Genomic DNA, 25,623 nt, shown 5'->3' on the forward strand with positions numbered 1-25,623 from the left:
TTTGTTTAGGTGAGAAATGATTTCCTGGCTACGCAGAGAGGAGCGGGATCTCACATCCTCAGCAGAACGTCAGTTAATAATCTCTGGGAGAGAATGTACCGATGAGAAAACAGGACAGCTTTGACACTGGATTTGGTTTATGATGGCAAAGGCTTTTACTAGCAACTACCCACAGCAGGTAGTACATTGATATTTACATCACACTTTTTCTAGCTGGGACCTGGCAATTGCTTGAGCGCAGCAGAAAGTGTTGGGCGAATCTGTTGCAGGGCAAATCGGTGCAGCAAAGCGTGAAATAATCCGGTGTGAAAAGTCAGTTTATAAGTAGTTTAACCTTTGAACTTCCTAATCTGCTTGTGAAGGAAGAAAACACAATAAATAAACCAACAGGCTCAGCTGAACAGTGACAAACCTGGAAGCAGAAGCAAGGGCTTTCCTAACACATCGGTTGTTGATTCCCCGGCTCATGACAACTCTTTAAGACGAAACACCAGCTTGAGAAATCACCACGGGCCGTGGTGAAGAATCGCACGGGGCACGTGCCTCTGTCGGCGTTAAGTTTCCCTGCCTGAAACACGAAACCCCTCGATTCCTGTTCTCTCCATGACTTCCAGACGGATGAGCAGGAGGAATTGCTGGTCCCCTGGGGTCTGAAACACTTTAGATACTGGTGCTTTTGTGACATGGACTGTTTCATTTCATACAGGTACAAAAGTCCTGCAGTGGACACCTTGAGTTTGAACATGACAAAGGTGCGGTGCCTGAGAAGAGCGTGTCAGACCGCGAGCCCAACAGCCATGGCAACAGCTCCATTAGCCACGGGCTCATAGATGTCGCAGTGGCCGATTACAGCTGAACCAGAGGGGATTCAAATGGCATGTCTTGACACCGCAGAACTGAATTAAGCATCTCATTTACGGAATTGTTTTATGCAGAAGGCTGAAAGTCACCGCTGGCCATGCTGAAGGTGAAAAGTGAAGTATGGTGATAGTCTTGTTTGGGCAACACTGTGATATATAAGGATATAGCAAAGTAATGGAATCTTCGTCTTCTTTCAGAGCTACTTGCATATTTCTGCCGTGCTTCCTTTTTGGGCTTTTGCATATTTTTATCATTCCCAGAAGGTTAACAGAAGGTTTTCCACCTTCGCCCAGTCATTCTGTTCTCACACCAAATGTAGGAACGAAGCAACAGAAGAATGAGTCTGATGAGCTCATTTAGCAAATTCCCACTTGCTGCCTGCTCTTCAGCTGTGCTCTGAGCATGGTGACATTTTTCTCCTTAATATGACAGCTCGCGTTCAGATCATCCCATTTCAGCAACGCTCTGGAGCCATTTGAGCAGGGAGGAATTTAATGGAAGGACCAGAGAAAGGAGCAGGAAAAGGGAACGCCTCGGCGGGCGAATGGCTCAGCGCGGGCGGCTCTCGAGGTGCAGACACACGTTTGATCTGCTGGCTGACAACTCCGCTGCCCGAATCCTGGGGCTACGTCACCTGGCAGGTCTGGAAACGCTTAATAAAATAGAGATGTGACGCTGGAGTTGGCAGCAGCCCTGTCGGAGAAGGAATGGCAGAGCGGTGCCCAGCAGGCCGTGATGGCAGGCTGAGGGACACGAACCACAGGGCTGCGTTGTCCCTCACCGCCCGGGGCCGCTCCGAGGCGGAGGGTTTTGTGGAGCCCTCAGGGTTGCGGCAGGGCTGGGTGCGCGCCTGAGGGCGAACAGGGGAGAGCGGGAGGACGGCCATCGCGGGGGCATGGCGCGGTGCGGACTACGATTCCCGGCACGCACCGCGCCAGGCGCGGGTACTACAGGTCCCGGCCTGCTCGGCGGGGGGCGGTCCCGCGGAGCCGACGCGCTGCCCTCTGGGAATTGTAGTCCCTCCCGGCGGCGCGGCGGTGAAGGGCGGCAGGGAGGCCTCGCCCTCCGTACGCCTGCGCGGGCGTTCGGGGTGGGCGGGGGCAGAGCGGGCGCAGCGCGGCGGCGCCTGCGCGCTGAGGAGAGGGAGATCTCTCGCGAGGAAGGGCGCCATTATCGCAGCCGCTCGACAAACACCACGAGAATTCGGCACCGCACACGGTAACCGCGGCGCCCCGCGGCCGGACGGCTGGGGCTGAGCTCCCGGGGGGCCTGGCGCCGGGCGTAGAGCCCCGGCCCTCACAGCCTCCCCGCTCCTCACAGCGCTGCCCGAGCACCCCGGGCCGCGAGGCGGCGGCTCCGGGGAGGGGCCGAGGCGGGGGGGCCGCGGGCCCCCGCCCCCTCAACCCGGACGGGGCCCGGGGGGGGCGACCGGGGACTCGCCTCCTCCCGCCGCGGGACGCCGGAGCTGGGCCCTCCGTGGGGGGGCTGCTCTTCCATCGCCTGGCTTCCCCGCCTGCCTTCTCGGCGCTCAGGCCCGGGGAGGGGGGGGTCACCCCCTGGCTGGGGCTCCTCAGCGCCGGCCCCTTCTCCTGCTGCCGCGGCGGGAGGCCGGTGGTCGCCCCTGCGGCGGGGCGGGCGGCGTTTGAGGTGGAGGGTCTGCTCTGTCCCTCCCCCGGCAGTGTCCCCGAAGACCGTGCCCCCTCTCTCTCTCTCTCTCCCCCCCCCGCCTCCCTGAGGCTTGTGTTTTGTCGTTCTGAAGGAGGGGGCAGGTTGGAGCCTTCCCTCGCTCGGGTCGCGCACACGCTGCACTGCAGGCACGGTTTTTTGGGATGGGGTTTCGCCGAGCTCCCTCCCTCCCTGTCGTAGGAGAGTGTAAATGACTGGTGACATTGGTACTGCCTCTTCCTTTTCTCTGCCGCTTGCAGGTAGCGGTGAGGGAAAGGGGCTGCTGCTTTTCACGTGCCTGCTAGGGGGGTGGAAAAAATAAGTCTCCTGAGGTGCTGTTTGGCGTGTGTGGTCATTAGTCATAGTGAGGGGTTTTCACATCCATATCGGGGTTGGTGCTTTCATGTCTCTTCATATTAGTGATCTGTTTGACCGCACACTCGGTCTTCCCTTTTTCCTGATTTGCAATTCAAGCGTTGCTTTTTTTTTTTTTTTTTTTTTAAGTTTTCTTAAAATCCTTGTGCAGTGGGACGTTGTGTACTTAACCAAATATAGTAATTTTATCCTGCTATGGGACGTAGAATTTATGTATCAGTTTATTTTTAGAGCTCTCAAGGGAAGATTTTTTTTTTTTTTTTGAAGTAAACAAGTTTGGAGGGGTATTAGCAATTGAGTGATTGCTTCAGTGGAAGCAGCTTTCAAAATGTTGTAAAATGATAGTTTGGAGCGGGTTTTGCGACTTTTTTTTTGCCTTCTGTGTGAGGTTACCTGAGGTGTAGGACCCTGTTGATGTCAGGCTCTCAAGAAGCAAGCGTAAAATTTGTAGAATTTTCAGTACTCAAGCAAGGTCTTACAACAACAAACAAAAAAATCCCAAACAAACAAAAAGCCTTTGTCTTAACAATTTCATAGTGGTGCCTCTTGAAACAACAGATTTTTTCTGTTAGAAAGTATTAATAGATGTTGGAAGTGGGTATCCATAAAAATTGACTAGAATAACAAGAATTTGATTCTGAAGCTATATGAGCCTTATTCCATACGTTAAATGACGTCTTGGCAGTAGTTGAGTTTTCAGCAATACGTGAAAAGATACTACGAAGACAGACTAGTTCGTTTAGTGAAGAGACTAAAAGATGGAGTTTGGGTTTGCGAAACACTCCGTCTCCTTCAGAGGATTAAAATATTTGTGACTCTTTTTCTTTATGATCTGTTTTACTGTAATTGGCCTAATTAATGTCTTAATTATCCATCCGTGTTTCAGTTGTCGTGTGGTTAAAGGGCAGGTTTCAAATTTTAATGTTCTTTTAAAGAAGTAGTTGATCAATGACATTCGGAGTACTTGAATAGCAGCATTAGGAGTTCGGTAGCGATACAGCGAGCGCTGACTGTCAGTGCTCCCAGTTGACAGGGTTCCGTCAGCAGCTGCTCTGCTGAAGGTGTTTGAAAAACGTTTCTTTCCTGCCCGTGCTGTTTCTAACGCAGCCCAGCGTACTGGCTCTGTACTGGTTTGGGTGGATCAGGGGAAGAAAGGTGAGCTTGTAGTCATAGCTCCGCGTCAGCAGAAGTGCTGCTCGGGGGTATACCTTGAGTTTGCAAGGAGCGGTGCTGTGCTGCGGGACTCAGACCCACGTTACGATAATCTGTAATAATTGCGAGGTCTCGAGGTTGTCTCTGGTCTTTATCTTGAGCTTCTCCCTCAGCTTGTAAAGCATGGTTGGTGCGGGAAGAATACCTGCCTTTGTTTGGTCAGAACTTGAAGGTCTCCCTGTCTTTCACTGAAGAATGCCATGAATTGAAGTTGCTGTGATGCTGCTTAGAAAGTAAAGACCCTCTCAGTCGATTCGTTCTGAGAGGAAGAGCTGGGTGTTTCTCTTTGTGCGCAGAAACGCTTGTCCCACAGACCTACAGAAACTGTTTTTGTGAATTGAGCAAAAGCTGCTTGTAGGAGGAGACGAGGCGAAGCTAACGATTAGAGTCAGAACAACAGAACGTCTATGTATGCTAAACAATAAATTGCCAATAAAATTTTTTTCACAGATTCGATTTCCTTTAGTTTGAAACTCGATACTTAGTCGTTCACTATTGAAGTAATTTTATTTGTTTTCTGTTTTTTACGTATTCGTTGAAAGGCTAAATCATAACCTTTTTTAAAAGTAAAAATAAAAAGAATAAAATATCTTTTAAAGTCATGTCAAACACTTGTTTCCTTGCAGCTTTAGGTTTTCAAAGCTACTGTTAAGCGCTTAGTTTTGCCTGCCACTTGTTAGACTGCACGTGAAGACATTAAGTAAAAGTACACGAAAGGATTAATTCTTACGATCCTTTGGATTTGGGACTTTAAATAAAATAATTTGTAATGTTGTCTGTTGAACAAAATTATTTTATCTTGCTTCCCGTTTGTAACCTCCTGACGTAGACCACTTAAGGGAAAAATACGTTAAGTTCAAATATTTGCCTGAAAATGGGAGCACCTGTATTTTATGATGAAAAAAAAATGCATCTTGCCTGGCCCTGGAGGGAATTCATAGCAGCCGCGAAGTCGAACACCCCTTGCCTGCTCCTGAGACACGGAGGTGTCTGTTACACCTACCAGCTTCTCCCTCTGACATCCGATGAATATATAGTCTTGCAAGTGCAAAGCTGGAGTGACTTTCTTTCCTTTTTTTTCTAGAGGAGGGTGGGGGAATGGCAAAACAGGATCAGACTGTACTAATGACAGCATTTCAGAATGTGAAGAACTACTTGCTCTGCCTTTTTTGTGCAGAAACGATTATTTTAATGAGTATTTTTGGTGAGAATTTAAACCCACTAGTATTATCCCTGTGGTTTGAAACAATGCTGAGGTTTGTTGGAGCAGCTTGAAAGTTTCCTTTTTCCAGATAGCTACAGGAGGTAAAGCTATTAGAAGGCTTTTGAGTAAGCAGATTGCTTGTTGTGTATTTTATGTTGGCCATCAGGCTTTTTGATAGTAGAAGCCTGTGCCACCGTTGGGTCTGCCCGTGTCCCCACTGGAATTGCTAGGTCAGAAAGTTTTGCCAGTGTGAAGAAGATGAGCTGTGCACAAACTAGGAAAAATATAAAATGGTAAAAAAGAATTAGTAAGTTATGTTTTTCCCTTTTGTCGTCGAAGATTCTGGTTTCGATGAGTCGAACACGTAAGAGTGAAGCGTTTTGGACAAATTTCCCTTGAACTTGAGCCAGGTGCTTGTCGTCGCGCATACGGTCCTGGGGCGTCTGCTGGGTTCAGACTGAACAGCTTCCCAAGGCAAAGCCTCGAAGCGGGGCAGCAAAGCCTCTTGCCTGCGAAGAGGCAATTAATCTGGAAGGTGACAGTATTAGAAAGTCTTAATTCCTTCTGCCAGTGACAGACGGGCACTAAGAAAGGGGTGTCTTGCGAAACGAGAGGGGGGGCCGGGTCCAGGTGTACGTCCTGTGCCCGCACCCTGCCTCTGCGTTCAGTTCTTGCTGCTGTGGAAGGGCTGGTTCTGCTGTGCTGGAGGAATACGACGGTCGGAGGAAACCAAATTCTGGCGTCGTGTCCGTGCTCCGCTACGGCGACCTGACGGATGTCGCGTTGCGGGAGAGCCCCCCCGCCACGTGCCCGCGGTGTCCTGGCACCGAGGAGAGCGGCCGCTCCGGCCCTGGAGCACTTGAGCCAGATGGAAGCGGCCTCTCGGCAGCGCCGGTTTGCTGCAAACCGGCGTGGGGCAAGAGGTTTTGCCTCGGCGCTCGTTTTGGGTTGGAATCGCCCCGACGGGGATGTTCCTCACGCGGTTCGAGTCCGTGTGGTTGGTAACTGGACGTTGTGGTTCTCGGGGTGTGCGTGACTCAAGAAGACAGCCCTAAGGTGTAGGGTGTAGCTACTGTTGTTCCCGGTTTTATCTAGGCAGTGACAGGTCACTTCTGCTTCCAGAAACACGTAGAAGCAGCTTTCGGCACTAACTGAAGTTTCTAAACGGTCTTTTCCTTGGCTTTAAGCGGAGAACTTTCTGGTTCTTTATGATTGGAAAATATGGATGGTGGTAAACTTGGAGAGTGTCAGAGCCCGTGTTTAGCTTGATCGAAGATGCACATACTTAGGTCTGCCTGCTGCTGGGATTGCCGTTGAATTTAGTGATGTCTTGAACTGTTCAGAGCAAATAAGTCTCCAACCTGAATCTGTTATTTATGACCGTGAATAATTAGATATTTTTTCTTAATTAAAAGGTCCAGCTCTACCTACCTTAATGTAAAGAATTTTTTTGGTCCACCTTTGCTTCTTCCCCAGAAGACCCAAGATTGTGTTGTGTTGTGCTTTTTTTTTTTTTTTCTCCTCCACATTTTGGATAGTTTCTAATAAAGAAGAAACTTAGGTAACACCCCTTCCATCCCTGCCCCTGTCATCGTACACTTTTTAGCAACATACTTAAAACAAATCATTTTCTGTTTATGCTAAATTGCAGTGTTTGGTCTGTGAAGTGAAGTAATATTTGCTTTGGCAGCCTTTGTAGTACAAGGTGGAATTCGTAGCTCAGTCCTTCAAGGCTCACCCAGGTCGGGTGTGTTCTGTATAGGATGGTTGCGAGCTTGTGCCTCACTCAGCCTTTCTTCTAGGTCTGTCTGTAAACCTGGAATAAATGTTTTTGGCAGGTCTGAAGAATCACAGGCTCTTCTGGTAACGTCGCTGTTGGCGTGTGGTCGCTGATGCCAAAATTGGTGATGAGCCTTGTGGAGTCAGGAGGTCTCGTGGCACGTTGGTGTGCCTTTTCCCGCTGAGGCAGGGGCCGGCTCCACCAAAGCTTCATGATGCGAGGGCTCCTGAAAAAGGGGATCTTCATGGAAAACGTTGTCTACCCTAAAATTTCTTCTTTGGTAAACATTTCTTACTAAATAAGTGCATTGGGTTAATGGCCTTGCCACTTCAGTGGTCATTTAAAGTACCATCTGTGATACTATTCTTTAAGCTGTTCTCTTGAATACAGAGAATTATTTTTTTTAAGGGGGGAGGGGAATTACTTGGACAACATAATGACAAAGTGGGTTTTCAGACGTGTGAGTAGAGAACTGTGCCAGTTCCCTTAAAATCTCTTTATTTCCCATCTTTTGATCTTTCAGTCTTGCGAAAGGGAAATCGACTTAAAATAGTATAGATTGTATAGACCTTTCACAAATATCAAATGATTGCACAGTAAAATAGAATTAAAGTATTAAGCAGGAAGGAAACTTATAGCTACTTGGTATTGAAATAGTTAATTAAACTATGTTAGAGATGCGTGCAAATGCCTTAGTCATATATAAATTATTATGTAGGTGGTCAATATTCAGATGATGTCATTTATTCAGCAAGTTTTAGCAAGTGTTTTAATATTAAGTTGTTTTTTTTTCCCACCTTCTCTCTCCTGGTAGCATCTCACAGGTTTTGTGAAGTGTGATTTTTAGTTGCAACCCTTTTGTTATGCTATTTCCCACTTTCCAAAGGGGATTCAGATATTGAATAAAGAGCTGGTATCTACATCTGTTATTCTTCTCATCATCTATCTGTAAAACATCCTTTGGAGTGGAACCAGGAGTCGTACCGAAAGTATCGCAAAGACTTTCTGCCCAACACGCAGCATTGTTAGCCAGAAAGCAGCTACAAATATGTCATGTACAGTCGTAAACAGCTCTTCAGCTGTTTGGCGTCCACTTCATATGGGAAATTAGAGTTAAAATTTCTCAAAATTACTTCAGTCTATGCCCGTGAGATTTCCAAATGTTTTAATATCAGCACAGTTCTCCCCACCCCTAAAAATGAAGTACTGAAACTCAAATTTGGTAGAAATTGTGTTCTTCGAAGTCTTCTCTCACGGCAACTTCAGGGTCAAAGATCTCATGATGAACCTTGTTCCAGTCTACACATCCTTGCTGGGGGAAAACGTGCTCCCTTGGTCCTTCCTGAAGTAACTGGTGTTTCCTAAGTTACGTTGCAGATCCCTCTGCTGCAAAGGAGGCTTGTCTGAGAAGGGCTACGGGCTGGTGTCAGTACAAGGGGCTTGTTCTGCTTGTGCCCTTCCTGCAAGCGTTTGATTCCTGGCACTGAGAGGAGACTTCACGGCTTTTCTCAGCGACCTCTGCAGACCTGTGGAATAGCAGTGGAGAAGCTCATTTGCCGTGTTACTTTGTCCTGCTGCTCGTGAAAATTACAGTGGGGTGCAAGAACTTTGGGTGGTGCCCTCCCAGAGGCCGTGCTAGGTTGGCAACACTGGCGATACTGCAGCTACCAGTGTTTTCCAGAGTATTGGCTTTCCAAAGCAAGTTCCCCTCTTCCTTCCCCCGCCTCCGCTGTTAAGTCGCTTCTTGGTAAAAGCCCTCTGAGATGTTTAAGAATCACTGTTGTTTCCTCTCGGTTTCTGCTGCAGGAGGAATAACACCAACTCTTTTAAACTAACACCTTTTATTCAGGAAACAGGCAGATGCTGCACCTTGGTTTTTTGGGGAGGAAGGTGGGGTTTTTTTCCTTTCCAGATGGGAAAATTGAATCCTGAGTAGTGTGTGCGGTGATCTCTTGGTGGCCCAGTAGCACACGTGATACTAGACCTGCGGTTGCTGAAGTCTGTAGGCTGCCCTGGTTTCTTTCGAGTTAGAAGCAGCATAACATTTTAATGCCCTTTGAGTTTTGTGATGGAGAGTAGGAAACAAAGCATTCAGAGTTCAAATATTTAAGTACAACGTTTTGGCTGCTGTATAAGCCACTGACATTGCAGCGTTAAACTTCAAGCAAAGTTTTGCTCTTTCTCATATACTTGGTGTTCCAGTAAGAGCTTTCTGCATGTGGAGAACATGACGATGAATTGGGGTGTAGCTGCATTTTTGTTCTGTTCATTTTTCTTGTTAGTTTGTGTTTCAACTAGAAATAGCATTAGTGTAGTTTTTGGTTTTGTTTTTACCTGTTCAGCAGGAATGTCACTTTGCTAGGGACGCAGGAAAGTAGTCCTGAATAGGAAATACAGGGGACCAAACCTCTTTCTGGGGTTAGTTTTTGGTGTAGGACCAAACCTACTCTCTTTTTGGAATTAGTTTCTGGTATAGAAAGACCCAGGGGTACAACCATCCCCACGTAGAGGCACAGGCACAGTGAGTTAGGGGTGATGTTTTCAGGTATGCTTTGGATCTGACGTTGTGGAGCTGCCTTCATCAACTGGAGTACGCCTTGCAAGCATTCAAGTCGTGCCAATAGTCTCACCAAAAATATGTCTGTTCCCACCATCTGCAGGATGTTTTTGGAGTTTGAGGCACAAAAGAAATACACTTTTATCAGTGTTACAGTTTTTGTAAGGTCTATATCTGCTCCAGATAATTCTGAATGTGTTAGTGGTTTGAAATTCCTGAAGTTGGTGTGAGCTATCACAGGAAAATAGATTAAGAGGTTATAAAAAAAAGTAGTAACTTCTAACTTCAAATGAATGTAGTTTCCCCAGGTTCAAAGGACATCTGGACTACCTATCTAAAAAAAAAATTCTAATCCTGGCTAGAAGTTTTGAGGCTGGGAAACACTTCTATGTAAATAATATGCAACTCATTCTGGAAGTTTGTTCTTTGAATTTGAATACTTGCAGGTTTTTTTGGAGCTGTTCTCACTAAAGATTCTCCACCTAGTGGATGAAAACAATAAAACATGACCACATCTGGTTCTGCTTGCTGCATTTGCTGCCTGGGCAGTTCTTGGTTCGTGTTTGCTGCTTTTCAGCCGTACGTACACGTTGTGCCTCGCGTTCCTGACCTACGTCCTGAATAATTGTACCGTGATGCGGAAAACTGACCCCTGCCTTAAGGCACTGCATCTGCACACACTTACCTATATCCAGTCCATATGGGTAGTCTCGTTAAATTCAATGGGTTTAGATGTCTGTAAAATTAAATTCAGCCTTTTCCGCATGTCTAAGCACCTGGAAGTGTGGTGGTAATGGATGTTAACATAGCCTTCCTAGCTCACTTGGGGATAATTATATCAGAGATGTGGCAGCAGCGCGAGTGTTTACACAAGGTCCACGGAGAATTTGTGCTTGAGTTGCTGGTGCGTGTGGCCACACGCTCAACGCTGTCGTTCCTGGTGCCGGGCGGGTGTGAGCCCCCTGGGAGGCAGGACAGCGGTGTTTCTCTCAGTGCTGCACGTTGTGTTAGGGCTGTGGCCAGTGGCAGTGTATGAGAAGAGTTAGAAAAAGACATCGAAGCAAAACAGTGCCTTGAACCTGGTGGAATGAGGATTAAAAAAAAAAAAAAGGGAATACTTCTAGAAGCAAACCAGTAAACCAATAATAATAATGTGGGCTTTCGTAACAGTATTTGACAATTTCTGCTTCCCCGCAAGATTTTGTACTCCAAAGAAATTTCAAGTTCCTATATTCTTGGAGCAGCTGTTTCCTTTTTTCTGTTGCTGTCTGTATTTTAAGAACTTGTACTGGGGTCCCTCAGCATAGCATCTCTGTGAGTGATAGTTATTTCATATGTCCATCTCCAGAATGTTATGGCTGGTGTCCTGCTTTCACAGATAAGCAATGTTTCTGTCATGTTTTGGGAGGGTAGACTCTTTTCTTGATCTTTGGCTGAACCAAAGATGCCTGTATATTATTACACTAATTTTTAAAAATTGTTAAACTGAAATGCTTGTGTAGTTTTACTATGAAATTTACTTAAGACATGATGTTTTTCCTTGCCTTTTAAGGTGGATTGAGAATAAGGATGAAAGCATAACAGAAGCTAAGAGAGATTAGAATATTCTCCTTTGTAGTTTTCAGCGGTAATAAAGATGTGTAAATTCTGATATCTTCTTTTTTTCTCCTATCCTACCCCTGAAAATGGTTTTCAACTTCATATACTGACAGACTGCAGCTTCAGAGAGTTGGAGCATGAGGGAGGCCGGTAGCGCTTGTATTTACAGGGCATTTGACCCTGCACGCCATGAAATTGTTGCTTTTTGTTGGGTTATTCCTCATCTGTTACAGTGCATTAACATTTGCACTGGTGTGGCTTGGTGGGGAATTAGGAATTAGTGTAGGAAGGCTCTGTTCCAGCTGCCAGCTAAAGTGACTTTATCGTAGAGAAAAAGTCAGACTTTAGGATTATAAAAGGTGTGGCAAGTCACAGAGCAAGACTAAAAGAGCATTGTCAGGTGGTGAACCTTGTAATGCCCACGAACAACTTCGTATTTCAAATTATCTGAACATTCTGCAGTTCTTCCCACGGGACTACTCGTAGAGCGTGTTCCTGTGGAGACACGACAGACTTGCCAGTGGCGGGGATGTGTTGCCAGGTTAGCCGGGGTTGCAACCTGAACGTGCTGGTTGGTCTGCGTTGACGCTGTCCCGTGAAGAATTCCGTTCTGTACCTGGAGGGCCTTTTCGCATCATTTGCTTCCCGAGTGATTTAACGGAGCTGCACAAAGGTGTTCTCGGTGTGGGCTGTTCTTTGCACGGAGACGTAAAGCTCAGCGCTCCTTCTGGGCTGTTTCCCTGAAGGGACAAGACCTCAGGGAAGCTGGACTTAACTAAAGCAGTAGGTCCATGAGTGATACGTCCTCTATGGAGCGTCACTGTCAGAGGGTGGGCGGTCTTTGTGCTGTAATCCCTTTACAGCATAAGGTCATTTTACTTCTGCACAACGTGGTCCTCACAGAGGATTAATACCCTTGTGTACCCGTATCAAATACATCCGCATCGTTAGGCTTGCCTTTGCAGTCTCCCTGGTTTGCTGTTTTGGCAAACTTTTGGAAGTGTCAGCAAATCGTAGCTCTTTGCACGACAAGGACCTTTGTTCGTCCCATCCGTGGTAGACATTCGGCTCAGAAAAACGCGCTAATAGCGGTTGTATAAAAGAATGTATGTTTGTAACAGAAATGACATAGTTGAAAACTGGCCTTGATTGATTCAAAGGAAAAGTGAAATGAAGAGGAGGGAAGAACATTTGGGGCTTTTGGGTTGGGCGAAGTAAAATGGCATCCTTCAGCTCTTGTCACACAGTCACAAGTAGGGTTTTGTCATGGTGCAAGCTGAAGTGTGAGGGAAGCTTTGTCGTTTATTGATAGTGCTGAGAAATACTAGCCAGGAGAGTGATTAGCTGCTTGAGTAAGAGAAGTTCAATTAAACACTTTAAGAGGACTACAGCTTTGGAAAATGTTTTTTGAAAGGATAGTGTTTACCCTCACTGATTAGTATGAGGGAGAAGATTTGTATTTTCTGCGTGTTTTTATATGTTAACAAGGCGTTGGGTGTTTCTGATTATACACTTTGGAAGGATGCCCTGTGACTTTTGTAAAGCCATCAGATATTTCAGTAAATAGGCTTGTTTACAAGGGACTGCTCAGAAGAATTATTCTGAATTAATGTTTTAAAATAGATTAATTAAATTGCATTAAACTTGTGTGTGGAAAAGCTAATCTGGAATTCAGGTGAAGTAATTCAGTTGCTTACAAATATCAATTTACTTAATTAAACAAAGGCTACTTTAATTCTGTGTTAAGTGTTTCAATTCTGAGTAAGAGGGTCGGCAGAGATATTATCTCATCTGCTTTAAACGTACACCTTTAGTTGTCTCTGGTTAGTTTTTCTGGGTGGTGCTGTGCTAGAGCCAGCACCCTGCAAGGGGGTGTCGGAGTGCCCTAGGCTTTTTGCCCCCCTTGCTGGCTTTGTTTCTGGATGTGAAAAAGCAAGAACGGGGAGGAGCATTTGTCTCTACTTTCAAGTTGTCTTACACAGAGAGGGAATGGGTTTCTGGAGGGTTTGTTAAGCAAGGGTTGCCGAAGTAGTGCCTGGCCTGGGGTGGGGAAAGGGTGGACAGTGAAAGAGCTGATCTGGGAACGGACTACTTGATTGATGCAAGAGGTCTGCAGGGTTAGAAACGCTTGAGATTTGGAGGCACCCAGGACTGAGGTGGGAGCAAATCCCGCTGCCACACACCGTAACTTGTTTTCCAGTTCTTGCCTTGGGTAAGAGGTGAAGCAGTCTCTTCCAACCCCCAAAAAAGCCCTCTGGGAGAAGCGATGTGTGCAGTGTAGATCCCCCCCCTAAAGAGCTCAGCTGGAGTCCGCTTGGGTTTGGCTGGCCAAGGCCTCCTGTAGCGCCTGTGTTAACGAGGTATTTTCCATTGTCAGGTATAAGCTGTCTTCCTGTTCCCCTCCCCCAGATAATGGCAAATCGACTCTGAAATATGGCTCTGTTGATCCAACTTCCACGTGCTGGTTGGGGGAGAAAAAGGGGGCACATTTCATGTTCCTGTTGTAGTTTATCCTCGGCTTCCTGGCTTTCTGTTAATATTTCTTTTTTATAGCTCAGTATTTGTTCCAGGTAATATTTCAGCATTGGCTGCTTGATGCCAATGTACATACACTTAATTCAGAATTAATGGGGAGTAGGGTTTCAGCCAGAAGAAAGAAAGGAGGAAAAGAAAAAAAAAAAAAAAAAAGAAGCCTGGGAACATTCAAGGAAAGAAGTGTTTTACGTGAGGAAATGCTGGTAAACACTTCACTGAGTAAAATATGTGGAAACTATATTGGCAACGTTATTCTGAATTGTTGACTGGGGCTTTTTAAAGCCGATAAACTAATCTAACGCTAACTCTAATCCTGTTAAATTTTATCAGGCTTTTACCCTTGGTTCTGAAGGCAAGGTTAGACCTTGCTAAAATTTTCTGTTATAAATCGAGATTTGGAATTTGGAAGAGGGGCGTTTTATTCGAGCTGTGATAGCCGCTGTGGTTGCAGTACCCAGTGTAGCTGACTTGGGCATTGCTTTCCTAATCCACACATCTAGCGTGAATAGCAAATTTAGTTGTTTTCCCCTTATGTTTTGGTACAGGAGCTCACTGCATCTGGTGACAGCAGAAGTATATTTTGTTCTGCCTGTTGAGAAGGCAGAAATGTGTTCCATCAGGATGTTGGCTAATTGCCTGTGAGCTCTGTCTGACTTATTGAAGTTGTAATAAAATTTGCTTAAATGGAAATAAATACTAATGTTGTGAAGACACATTGCTGTGTGTGTGTAGTAGCTGTTCTGCCAGTCACAGTTTGGTGGTTGTGCCCTCGTTTCAAGGCTCTGCGACAGAATATTTTGGTACTTTTCTGATGTGAGGTTGAGTGCTTTCAGACTGTGGCCTGTGAGAGGTGGAGAACAGATGTCAGAAGTGTGAAATTGTTTTTTTGTTTGTGTTGAAGAAAGGTTTAATTAATTTTTCTATAATGAATTTTGGAAGGAAGGCTAAATCTGCGCAGCACCTGAAGTATTAAAGTGGATTTAAAAGCATTGCAAATCCTTTGGAATGTTGTATGAAATATTGGTGTATTTGTAGCTATAACTGGTTTCGATGCAACGCATCGGTGAAATCTTGAATCGTGTAAATAGACAAAGTCTTAGAAGTCGGGGTTTGTATTGGTTGTCCTTTTTTAGGGTTTGGAGCGGCGGATGTCTTCCTTCAAGTTGAGGGCAGGGTTCTTAGCACGACCAGCAGTATGTAACGTTATGAAACAGTCGCTGCAGCACAGCTGTTTTATTATGTTAAGCCTGGCCCGTTACCAGGATTTCTCAGAAATGGCAAGTGTAATTTGCCAAAATGGCATCCATATGCACTAATGGGTTGCCAGTTTTTTTGGGCGTGCTGCCACAGTCTGTGCTGTCCCAGCAGTTTTTCACCACGATCAGAATTTCACATGACTCAGTATTGGCAGCGCTGGTATTTTGAGTAAACAGTGCTGATGTGTGGGGAGTCCTTGTGAGGTGGGCTTTCGCGGCGCGCAGCGGTTGCTCAGGCCAGTCTCAAAATTCTTCTGTGGGTTGTGTTGCGCTCTCGAAAAGTTTGCACTCCACCTGTCTGCCTTAATGGCTTTCTTGTGCTCCAGGGGAAGAGGAAAATCTTTATGCATAGTTGGATTTGATTCAGTGTTAAGGGATGAATTACCGTTTCCATTGGTAAACCTCAAATTATCTCTCCAGTGTGTTTTCCTTCAGGTTAAAAGGGAAAAAATGGACTGATCTCTTGGTATTTGTTGTTTATCCTTTTGTAAACTGTGGGAAAGCGCAGCTATGAATGGTTCCAGTGATTTTAATGCAATTTTACAGGCTGAAGGTTTCTCTTAAAAGACTAATAAATAACCTTGACAGATAATTTGAAGGGAGCACGGCTGAGAAATATTTTGGCTTTAAAATCAGGACCATATTCTGAAAATAGTTTAACCAGAATTGAGCTGTAGAAAAACCAGGCAAGGTCAATAGCAGAGGAAAAAGGAGTCAAATTTTGCTTCAAGTCTCGTTAGCTGCGAGGAAGCTCCCTGTTCTCACCGAATGGTTTTGAAGATTTGAGAGGCCTGTTAAGATTCGTACCCGGCAGGATCTTGTGTGCATCGAGATCGGTACAGAATGCAGTAATTGCCAGTCTAACGTGGCTTGGGAGCTTCATGTGCTTTTGTGTCACCAAGACTACTACTAAAGTCTGATTGATTAATAACTTGCAGGATTTTAACTTACAATTTAGGAATGGTCTTGTACGCTCTTAAAACTTCTGCAACAGAAAATCAATTGAAAAGAAAACACTTTCTTTTGTGTTTTATACTGATGAGCTGCCAAATCTCTGAAATTAAACGTTCCCCTTAGCCATTGGGAAAATGCAGAAAGGGGGATCGGCAAGGAAAGCTTGAGCTGTTGGCTCAGTCCCGGTGTAGGAAGGTTTGCTGTAGAGGTGACTGAGTAAAGTAGCCGTTGGTACCACTGGGTGATCACTTTGTAGGTTGGTCAGTTCTTTTAGGAGCTGCATCTCCTTTTGTAGAGGAAGAGTGACAAGGTGAAGGCAAGCAGTCTTGGTATATCAAGTGTATCTGTATTAACACTCCTCTTGCTGCTGTTTTTCAGGATTGCATGACTTGTAAGAGCGCTTATTTGGGGACCTGCAGTGGTTGACTGGATATTGCTGCCTGGTTCTGAATGATGTCAGAACAGGATTTGGCAGATGTCGTTCAGATTGCTGTGGAAGACTTGACTCCAGATAACCCAGGTACAACAGAGATGCTCGTGATGGCATGAGAAAGATCGTTTATGATGTTGCTCATTGACAAGGTGGAAATCACTGTTAAGCTTTTCTTAAAACCACAGATTTTTTACAAACGTAAAAATACAATTCTTAAAAATACTGCTGCAGATTTTTTCTGCTGAGAGGTGCTGCTTAAGACTCCATACCAGGTTTGCAAGAGCCTGACTTGTATGTCTTCAAAGTGCTTTAGATCATTTTTTTTTTTTTAATTTTACTTTTCTTTTAAAGGCTTTATTGCCTGGGGCTTTTTTTGCGCAGGGGTAGAATAGTGCCAAAATCTTTGAATGAAATGTGGCCTCCTGCAACCTTTGTTTTTCTCCAGACCAAATATATGTTTTAGGCTTTCCCTCAAATGAGAACTGTCACCCATCTATTTTGAATCGTTGTTCTACTTGTAAATTAGTTTCTCTCATCCATTATTCAAGTTCTTCGTATGGCAAAATTATAGTCAAATTGAAAAACACTTCTGAAAGCCGATACTGTGATATCCCTTGCGTAGATCTTGACCTCTGAGGAAAGATGTGTTGAGATCAGCTGTAGACATTGATCCTGTGCTCCCGTTACATGTGAGCGATGAACGAACAGTAACTACGGTTATGGAAAACAGAAACACGTAGCAAAAAACTTCTTTTCTGATGCGCAACAAGAAAGTTACTTCAGAAATGGTCCCAGAGAGTTGGAGGAGAAGGTGGGACCTGTCTGTCCAAGCCTAGCTGGTAACGTGGTGTTCAGGCTGGGCGGCTGTGGCGCGGTCAGCCTTCGGCCAGCCTGCCTTTGCGCAGTCCGGTGGAGGAGCTCCAGCCTGGACCCATCTCGGGTGATGCTCGGACCGTGAGGCCTCTACCTCTTGATTCCACCAGCCAGGCTTTCCAGTTTGAAATTCGGCTCTTTTTTGTTGCTGTTTGCTTCAAAATGGTTCCCTTTAGACGAAAGGCTCTTAGAACCTGTAGGTCTGCGTATGTAAGTATTTATTTTGGAAAGCCTGCAGGATTTTGTTCCTCTGCGCTGGGGAAAACCAGCCCGCTACTACACTGAGTAGTGGGTGTAATTCTGTCCTTGTACGGAACTTCATTAGTACTTTTTGTGGTTTTGTAAGAACCTGAGAAGCCTGTAGGATCTGTCAAAGCAGGACAGCTCAAACAGCGGCAACTCTGCTGCCTCGCGGTAAGTTCCTAATAAATGCAGTGCTTGTGTGCATTTGAGGAAAAAGTCTGGGTTTGGATAGATGCTTTTGAGAAGCAGTAAACCATTGTCATATATTTAAGAGAAAACTCAAGTAAAAGAATACTTGCGATATGTTAATGAAATTCATTTTACACTTTTTTTGTTTTATCCATTTAATGTATTTTTAATTTGGCCCTTGTCCTCCTGTATTATAAACTATGGCAACGCTTATTTTTCTTTGCAGTTGTGTTGGAGAATCATGAAGTGACAGATGATGATGTAGAGCCTGCTCTGAAACGTCAGCGTATAGAAATTAACTGCCAGGATCCCTCTATTAAGGTTACGATAATGCCTTTTTCTTCTTAACAGCAATTAAGTTAGCTTTCTTAGGGAAATGTATTAAAAGAAAAGAATATAAAATAAACTGTTTATATATAATAATGGAATTATTCATAGCCTTCTTGTAAATGTTTATTCATTTTTGTGCATGAGTTCTAAAATCTGGCTGATTGGCTATTTTCCAGTGTAAAATCAGTAGCAAGAATTACATGCAATATAAAAAGTCATCAGAACTAATTCCAGTGCCTCAAACATTGGTATGGTTTTTGATAAAGTCAATAAAAATGACCTAAAAGGTTAACTTGACCATGTATTTGTGTTACCATTTTTAGATACTTTTCAGCATGTTTTACGCTATTATTTTAAGCTAATAACATTCTCTGAATAGTTAAACCATATTTAGTTCAGGCTCAGTAGCTCAGGCTTTTCTGTTTTTGCAGGACTTCCCCTGCTGTTCTCACTAGTGTGCTTTAGGGTCTTGGAGCATAAGTATTTGAGTAGTATTTTGCTGCCGCACGCATTTAGTAGGGTGTAATTCTGTATTTTTGAAGTGGTCGTAGGAACTGAAGCTCTGTAGTGAAAGAGCAGCAGGGGAGCAGCACTGTAAACCAGCCTGAGTAGGTGTGGAAGTTGTAACGGAGGGCCACAAGATGGCACAGTTGCTGTTTGCAAAGGAGGATGTGTGTAGCGTTACCCTTTAACGGCCTGCTTTTCCCAAGAAAAACCGAGTAGAACATGCTTCCTTTTGAATAAATTTTCTTAAGAAAACAGATTTTTATTTATTTGCTTTTCTTGATTTGTAGTTCAGGAGAAAACTTAAGTGAGTGGCATTAATTGTCTCTGAGGTTATTTGTGTTGATACAATTTCCGCTGTGATCATCCAAATTTATCTGTTTGGGCAGGAAAAAATCTTACTTAACGTTATCCCGGAGGATGCATTCATAGATTTATAATCCTTTTGGTTTTACATGTATCGAATGAAAGCCTTTGGCATATCATTTTGAATGATTTTGTGGTGTATGAAATCATAGTAACAAAGTGCTTAGGTGAAAATGTGTTTGGCTTGGACTCTTTTGGCTTCTAAATAAAGATCTGGAAGAATTTGAGAATGCTAAAGTGCTCCTCGATGTCATCAGTTTTGTACGGCTGAATTTTGTCACTAGGCACGCCGCTAGTTCCTTCAGAATTGTTTTCCAGCCCCATTTATCTGGAGCTTCCTTACGTGTGTGTCGCTGAAGATAAATGCGTACGTCTTTAAAATCAGTTTATTTTGCATTTTCCCCTTTCTAGTCATTCCTGTATTCCATTAATCAGACGATATGCCTGCGGTTGGATAGCATTGAGGCAAAGTTGCTGGCACTAGAGGCTACCTGTAAATCACTGGAAGAGAAGTTGGATCTCGTCATGAACAAACAGCACAGCCCCATCCAAGTCCCCATGGTGGCAGGTTCTCCTCTTGGCGCTACGCAGACGTGCAATAAAGTGCGATGGTAAGGAAAGAACAGATTGCTCATCGACGTGCTTTTTAAAATAATGTAAATCCAGTTCCTTGGCATCAAGCTCTGCAGCTTCCTGTGTAGCTGTCAAGAGCTCGATAACGCTGTTTACGAACGTAGAATTAATTTATCTTGAAGGTAGTTTTTGCACCAGTTTCATGATGTTACTTAGAATGAGACGCTGGTCCATGGACGGTTTGCAACTATTTCCGCGTTTCATTTTGACTTAAACCAGACTGATTCAGCCATCCCCTGGAAAAGTCTCATCAGCTATTTTAGACAGGTTTTTTAGACTTGCTTTATGTTTATTTATGCGGCTGTTTTGAGTGAATGAGTTCATCATCATTCTAATTGCTTCTCCTTTTACTTTAATTCACCAGAAATACAAAGGAGTTTGGTTTATGTGCTTGTTTTCCAAAGACTCGTGCTAGTGTAGTATCTGTGCTTATTTGGGGGTTAGACGTTGGAGATGGAAAAGCCGGTAAATAATCCCATCCACTGATGAGAGAGCGGGTTTGACCTGCAGTACCTTTGTGTGTGAGTTGCCTGATACGCTTTAAAATACCTAAATCTTGGTGTGCCTGTTGCTTTACCGTGGAGAGAGTTCCAGCCAGAGAGAGATGCTTATCCAAAGACTTTTTTGTCTGACAACTTTTTCTTCCTCATTCACATATTCTGATAGCTAGAAGAAACTTAATACTTCTCTAAATAATTACTCTTTATTCTCCATTACAAAGGTCCGTAGGCAGCTTTCACGTGTTGTACCATTCTAGCCGAGATGTACTAACTTAATTCACCTTTTGTCAGTCTATTTTTCCATCTTCTGATCTTTCTCTCTCTGAAAATGATTTTCAATGTATTTTTGGTACGTTACACTCAGTGCAGTGTTGCGGGTGCCCTACACCAGAGCTCCATAGAAAAAATTAGTTCCTTGCTTTATGTCATGGGACTCATCCATGCGAGGTGAGGGGAAAAAACCCAGACCACCACCAACATTACCTTTTTTCTACCAGGCTGCTACTTCTCCCTGCTGTTTTTTTTTTTTCACTGTCAGTATTGCTGTTTTTATAATATGTATTTTAAGTTTAAAACATTTATCTCAAGGTCATGATCACGTTTTGTTACGTTGCCTTTCAGTTCATGCATTAATGAGGCAGGATGGGTTATAACCTTACTGCCATAAGGGTTCAGAGTTGGAGATTTTGGGGCGAGAGGGATACCTTCTGCTCACGTAGCTCTACCTGTTGCGTAGTGCAGGCTGTTACCTCACCATTGGTCATTGAACATGATGACTTCTGATGAACGTAGTCTAAAATTTTTAAGTTACCTTATTTGTATATAAAAATGTACAATGTTACAGAACCCCACGTGTTTCTTGATCTCTGTTTTAACAGTTTAGATGTCCCTTATATTTGCAGTGTGGATTTGAGTACTCTCTGCTGCTTTTACTGTAACGGTCACCTGTGCAGTTAGGAACAGCTGATGCCCTCAAACTTTTCCCAAGCGACTTTCCTTTTTAGATGTCCAGATACAACGTTTGGGCGCCAGTTCAGAATTCCTTTATTGGTTCTTGTTCTTGTGCTGGTGATGAACGTCGTGACCGTGGGACATCCTCCTTTTCCCTTTCTCCGTTTAATTTTTCTTTAAATTAGGTCCCGTGTCTACATCTACCTGTGCTTTTGAAGGCTTCCCAGTATTCCATTGAAAAGGTCAATTGTGGCTAAGTTCTATATCAAACGAAGTAAAGTGCATGGGATAGCTGTTTGGATCGTAGAGCAAGTAACTAGAATATTACACCAGTTTTTGCTGAATACTCTTTATCAATAAGTATTCTTCAAGGAACCCTCTTTAAATCTGTTATTAATTTTTTTGTCGTTATAGTAGAGATTTTCAAGTTCTTGTGAATAAGCTGAACTTCTTGCTGCGGTTTGTGCACAAAAGACTTAAAAACATTTTCAGAAACACACGGCCCCTTTGGGAATCTATTAATTAATGTTCAGTGAATGCTTTCCTCTGTAAATTGTACTATTTTGAGTTTCTTACGGGATTTGTCAGACCTGAGGTCATCTTTTTGTTTTGTTTTAATCTCTGTAACCATCGGAAACTTATCCTGTGCATTAATGGTGAGCCTGGTGTTTGATCTTTGGTTTTGGGTGTGCAGATTTATGATGATGGCTTCTCGGACAGCCTGAACGTAATTTAGAGAGAAGGCTCGAAGACTGCAAGATCCTCGGCCCCAAGGATTTGTTAGCGTTGGTATGAAGTTGCACATTATCAGATGCTTCTTGCCAATGAAGGACTGAGGGCTTTTTGTTCTTTTAGGAGTCTGTGGCCTATATGACTCAAAAGAAAATAGTTAGGGGTGTACGTGTTTAACTTGGCATTAGTAACACTTGAGTTTCGCAGCAAAAGAATGTTTCACTGAATTCCCCGTCTCTCATTCATAAAAACCTTTATCACTGGTTGATTATTACCAATTAAAGCCTGCAGTGACTGTTCTGTTGTGTCAACTCCCTGTATTGTTCCCTTTCCCCCTCACATTGCAGATGGCAGTGGGGAGCTGCCAGCAAGAGTCAGTGTTTTGGGGAGTGATTTTCAGATTCTGCATCTGAATGAGGTTCTTCAGCCTCCTCCTGCCACCGTAAGAATACTGGGTTTGCCACTGATGGAAATGTTGTCGTTAGCAAAAGCGTGTCAGCCAGATGGTGCTACGCTGCCAGGAAGGCAGACTGCGTGTCTTCGATCAAAACCTTAGCGTTTGTGATCTTTCCTCTTCCGCTCTGTGGTGAACTTTGTTTTCGGTTTTTCTGGTTGTTTGGTGACTTGCATTAAGGTAGTGCAGATTTAACATAATCAAAGTTCGTTTTACAGCAGTGCACACGGTGAAGTGTATGAGCCGTGCATTATAAATTCACAGTTTGATCGCTTTGTGCTATTAAAAGGAAATTCATTTCCTGAGACTTGTCGGTTGGAAATACGCTTAGGTCATCGCGTGATGAAAACGAGGACAACTTGGACGGAGGAGCTGCCTTCTCTGTCACCTTGTGGTGGAACTCTGTGGGCACAGCACGCCAGGTGAATTCCCAGCTACGCACTGTGGCCTGCCTTGACTATGATGTGGGATTTTATACTGTGTGCAGCGCTGTACGCTGGCTGCTCGTAAAATGGAGTGATAAAGTGTAATCTATCCATATAGCTGCATTAGGGAGGCAGGAGTCAGATTTACCTTCAATGATAAGTTGTCTTCTCTAGTAAACTTAACACGTTGATTTATTGGCATAACTCATACCTTTCTTTGGTGCCAAACTGTTGTTTCCAAGTTTTAAAAATTCTTATTAGGGAAACGAAGCAGAAGTTTTCAAGGAGACTTGCAATAAATCAGGAACCAGGCGGTGTTAGGAGCTCCCAGGACAGAAACGCAGTGCATTTGAGAGTCTCATTCTGCTCTCTGTATTTTTATTAAACACACGAGGAATGATATGTGTGGAAATCTTCCAACGTCCTATTTTGGATATGTGATTTTTGAAGGCTTGCTGACGTTTCTTGGAAAACTAGGAGATGCTTAATTCGGAAATTACAGTACTGTCTGCTGCTCTCGATATTTTGCGTGAGTAAGTCTTCATGAAAGCTGGATTGTGCTCTCGATTCTTTTGTTCATATTGTTTACTCTGATCCACTGTTATGGTACTTCCTTATATACCAGCTAATTGCAGTGCAGATAAGGGGGAAAATAAAGGGTACGTGGTGCTGTGTAATGAATAATTTGTGTGAACAGTTGAGATACAGAGGAACAATAGGCCAACTTTTAGATCTCCAAGAAAGAAGTTCAAACAGGAGAAAACAGGAAGTAATTCCAAATTTGTCAAATTTGTAAACTGTTTTGGGGGAAACAGCAATAGGCCATAAACAAGATAGAAAGACTTGTAGCTATTGTATTTCAACAAGTCATCACACGAAGAGCAGAGCTAAACAAGTGTCGTTTCACGTAGGTTTTTGTCCGGTGTCCTCTACCTTTTCACTGGATAAGCCTCGTGTTTCCTGTAGGGTTCATGACGCTCCCTGCTCTGGGGTTTTGGGATCTTCCATGCTCTGCCTGGGATAGTAGCATATGTGACTGCTGGAGCTAAGTGCCGTGGGGTGATGGATGAGACGTTCTGTCAGTGGGGTGTAGCCTTCGGGCTTGTCCTTACCCCAGCCTCCGGTTTTGACGGGTGTTTAATATCTCTCAGACCTCCTTCCTTCTGTCGGATCTGGTCCTAAGAGTGCAAAGTATTAGTTGGGATTGGAGAAATACCATGATGTTAAATCTCATTCTCTTTGAGAGGGGGAAAAAAAAAAAGAAAGAGGAGCTTTAGAAAGTATTTTCTCGATGTTTAGTGGCTGCTGCTTAAAAACACGTAGTTGTCAGGATTACCTACAAAGACGTAGTGTAGATAGTTTTAAAAATTTCTTTCTTGAAAGAAAGGCTGTCAGGAGGTTTCAGAACTGGCAGAACGGATGGCAAAACCCCTTAGATTGCATAGAGTTATGTTGAACTATAGGGAGCTTGAAAAGAGCCAAGAACAGTAGCAAAATAATGTAATAAATTAGTAATGGGAGTACGTGTATCGTCCCGGCGTTTTGAGCTTTGTCGGGCTTTGGACAGCAATCGCACAGCCCTGCTTTTCCATCCAGGGAGAGATTGTCTCTCTTCCTCTGTCTGCAACACTTCCTGGCAGTTTGGCTATTAAAACCCTCCAATTTCTTTTCTGTATGAGGTACCATGCTGGTCAAAAATTCCAGGAGCTGCTGAAAGTTTCTTGGATAGGAGCACTGGTGCAGTGCCTGATGGCCTGTCAGTATGGCAGCCTCAAATGATAAGTTTGACATTTACCATGTGCCCAAGTCTTGGGATTTATAAATTGATGAACACGCAGTGTGACAGTGCGACTAAAATCTTTTATCCGCCTTTTGAAGAAAATATTTCATCTGAAAGATTTCAGCCCAGAACCAGTGTTATTTTTGTCAACGTCTTTCCATTAATCATTTATCTGAGTGGGTGAGCCCCAGTATAAATGGTTAAGGTTGATTGCTTCAGATAACAGAGGAATTTGGTTTGGTTTCACAGAACCCTCCATCAGTTGTTTTTACGGGTGTTTTCTGCAAATACTACGCTGTACAGTTCTGCTCTGTTATGTTGGAAATTTTTGTTGGGTGAATAGATGTAATTGAGAGTAGTTTTAAAAATGTGTTAATTGTGGAAAGCATTTAAATTTAAAATGGGTGTTTTCTTCATACTTCATAGCAGTGTTTCTGATGGAGTATGGAAATTCATAGGTAAATGGAGTTTTTCTTTGTACAGGTATTTTCCTTGAGCCTTTGTTATGGTAAAGTTGAAATAACAGACCACGTGCATCTGGTTCTTTACCGTGTGCGTTTGTGGCTCACTGGAGGAGGGTACTGGTCGCTGACAGCAGAGATAGGGCTGCCTTTATTTTTGTCTTTAATGGAAACTGGTGAGTTAAATGGAATTGCAGGACTTAATGCACTCAGTTCCTGTGCAAAGACCTAATATGGTATCCCTGAGGAAGAGTTTTCAGTGGGTTGGCCGTGAGCTTCTTCAGGTGGAGGTGCTTGGGGTAGTGGGGTAGTCCTGCCTGCAGTCAGCTGTGGGCTCGGCGGGTTCAGTCGGGTAGTTCTAGAAAACAGCATCTGCCTTTTTTTGTTTTAACATGCAAAACAAGGGGTTTTTACATGCAAAAGAGGCAACTTGATGCAATTGTGTACCAGATATGGCGTCTACGAACTCGCTTTATTTTTGTGGGTGCAAATCATTAATGTTTATTTCACCATTAAGTTTAATCAGCAGGCTGTGATGGGTTTTGAAGACCAGGATTTGTTGTGCCAGTTGACGAGCCTTTCGGCTCCAGATTTCCCAAGTTCCAACTATGTGTTTCTGGTGTGTGATTGTTTCTTTGTTTACAAGTGGTTTTGTAGTCAAATAATGCAAAATTGAAAGCTGAGCTGATTTTCAGCGAAATTGTAAAGCAAGGGGATGTGGGGTGGAAAGAATTGTAGGGTGACTGACTGT

General features: G+C 43.9%; 1 protein-coding gene across 3 annotated transcripts in view; it reads left to right on the forward strand.

The window, feature by feature from the left end:
* Positions 1–2,018: 2,018 nt before the first annotated feature.
* Positions 2,019–25,623, forward strand: part of BANP (BTG3 associated nuclear protein) — a 151,070-nt gene continuing 127,465 nt past the window's right edge. For all 3 annotated transcript variants that reach the window (XM_086468906.1, XM_086468905.1, XM_086468907.1), the window contains exons 1-4: positions 2,019–2,079; positions 16,377–16,518; positions 17,963–18,057; positions 19,348–19,547. In XM_086468906.1, coding sequence (XP_086325032.1) covers positions 16,449–16,518; positions 17,963–18,057; positions 19,348–19,547 — 365 coding nt within the window. In that variant the 5' untranslated portion in view covers positions 2,019–2,079; positions 16,377–16,448. The remainder of the gene's footprint in view (positions 2,080–16,376; positions 16,519–17,962; positions 18,058–19,347; positions 19,548–25,623) is intronic.

This window comes from Leptosomus discolor, chromosome 8 (assembly GCF_034619465.1).
Source record: "Leptosomus discolor isolate bLepDis1 chromosome 8, bLepDis1.hap2, whole genome shotgun sequence".
NCBI lineage: Eukaryota > Metazoa > Chordata > Aves > Leptosomiformes > Leptosomidae > Leptosomus > Leptosomus discolor.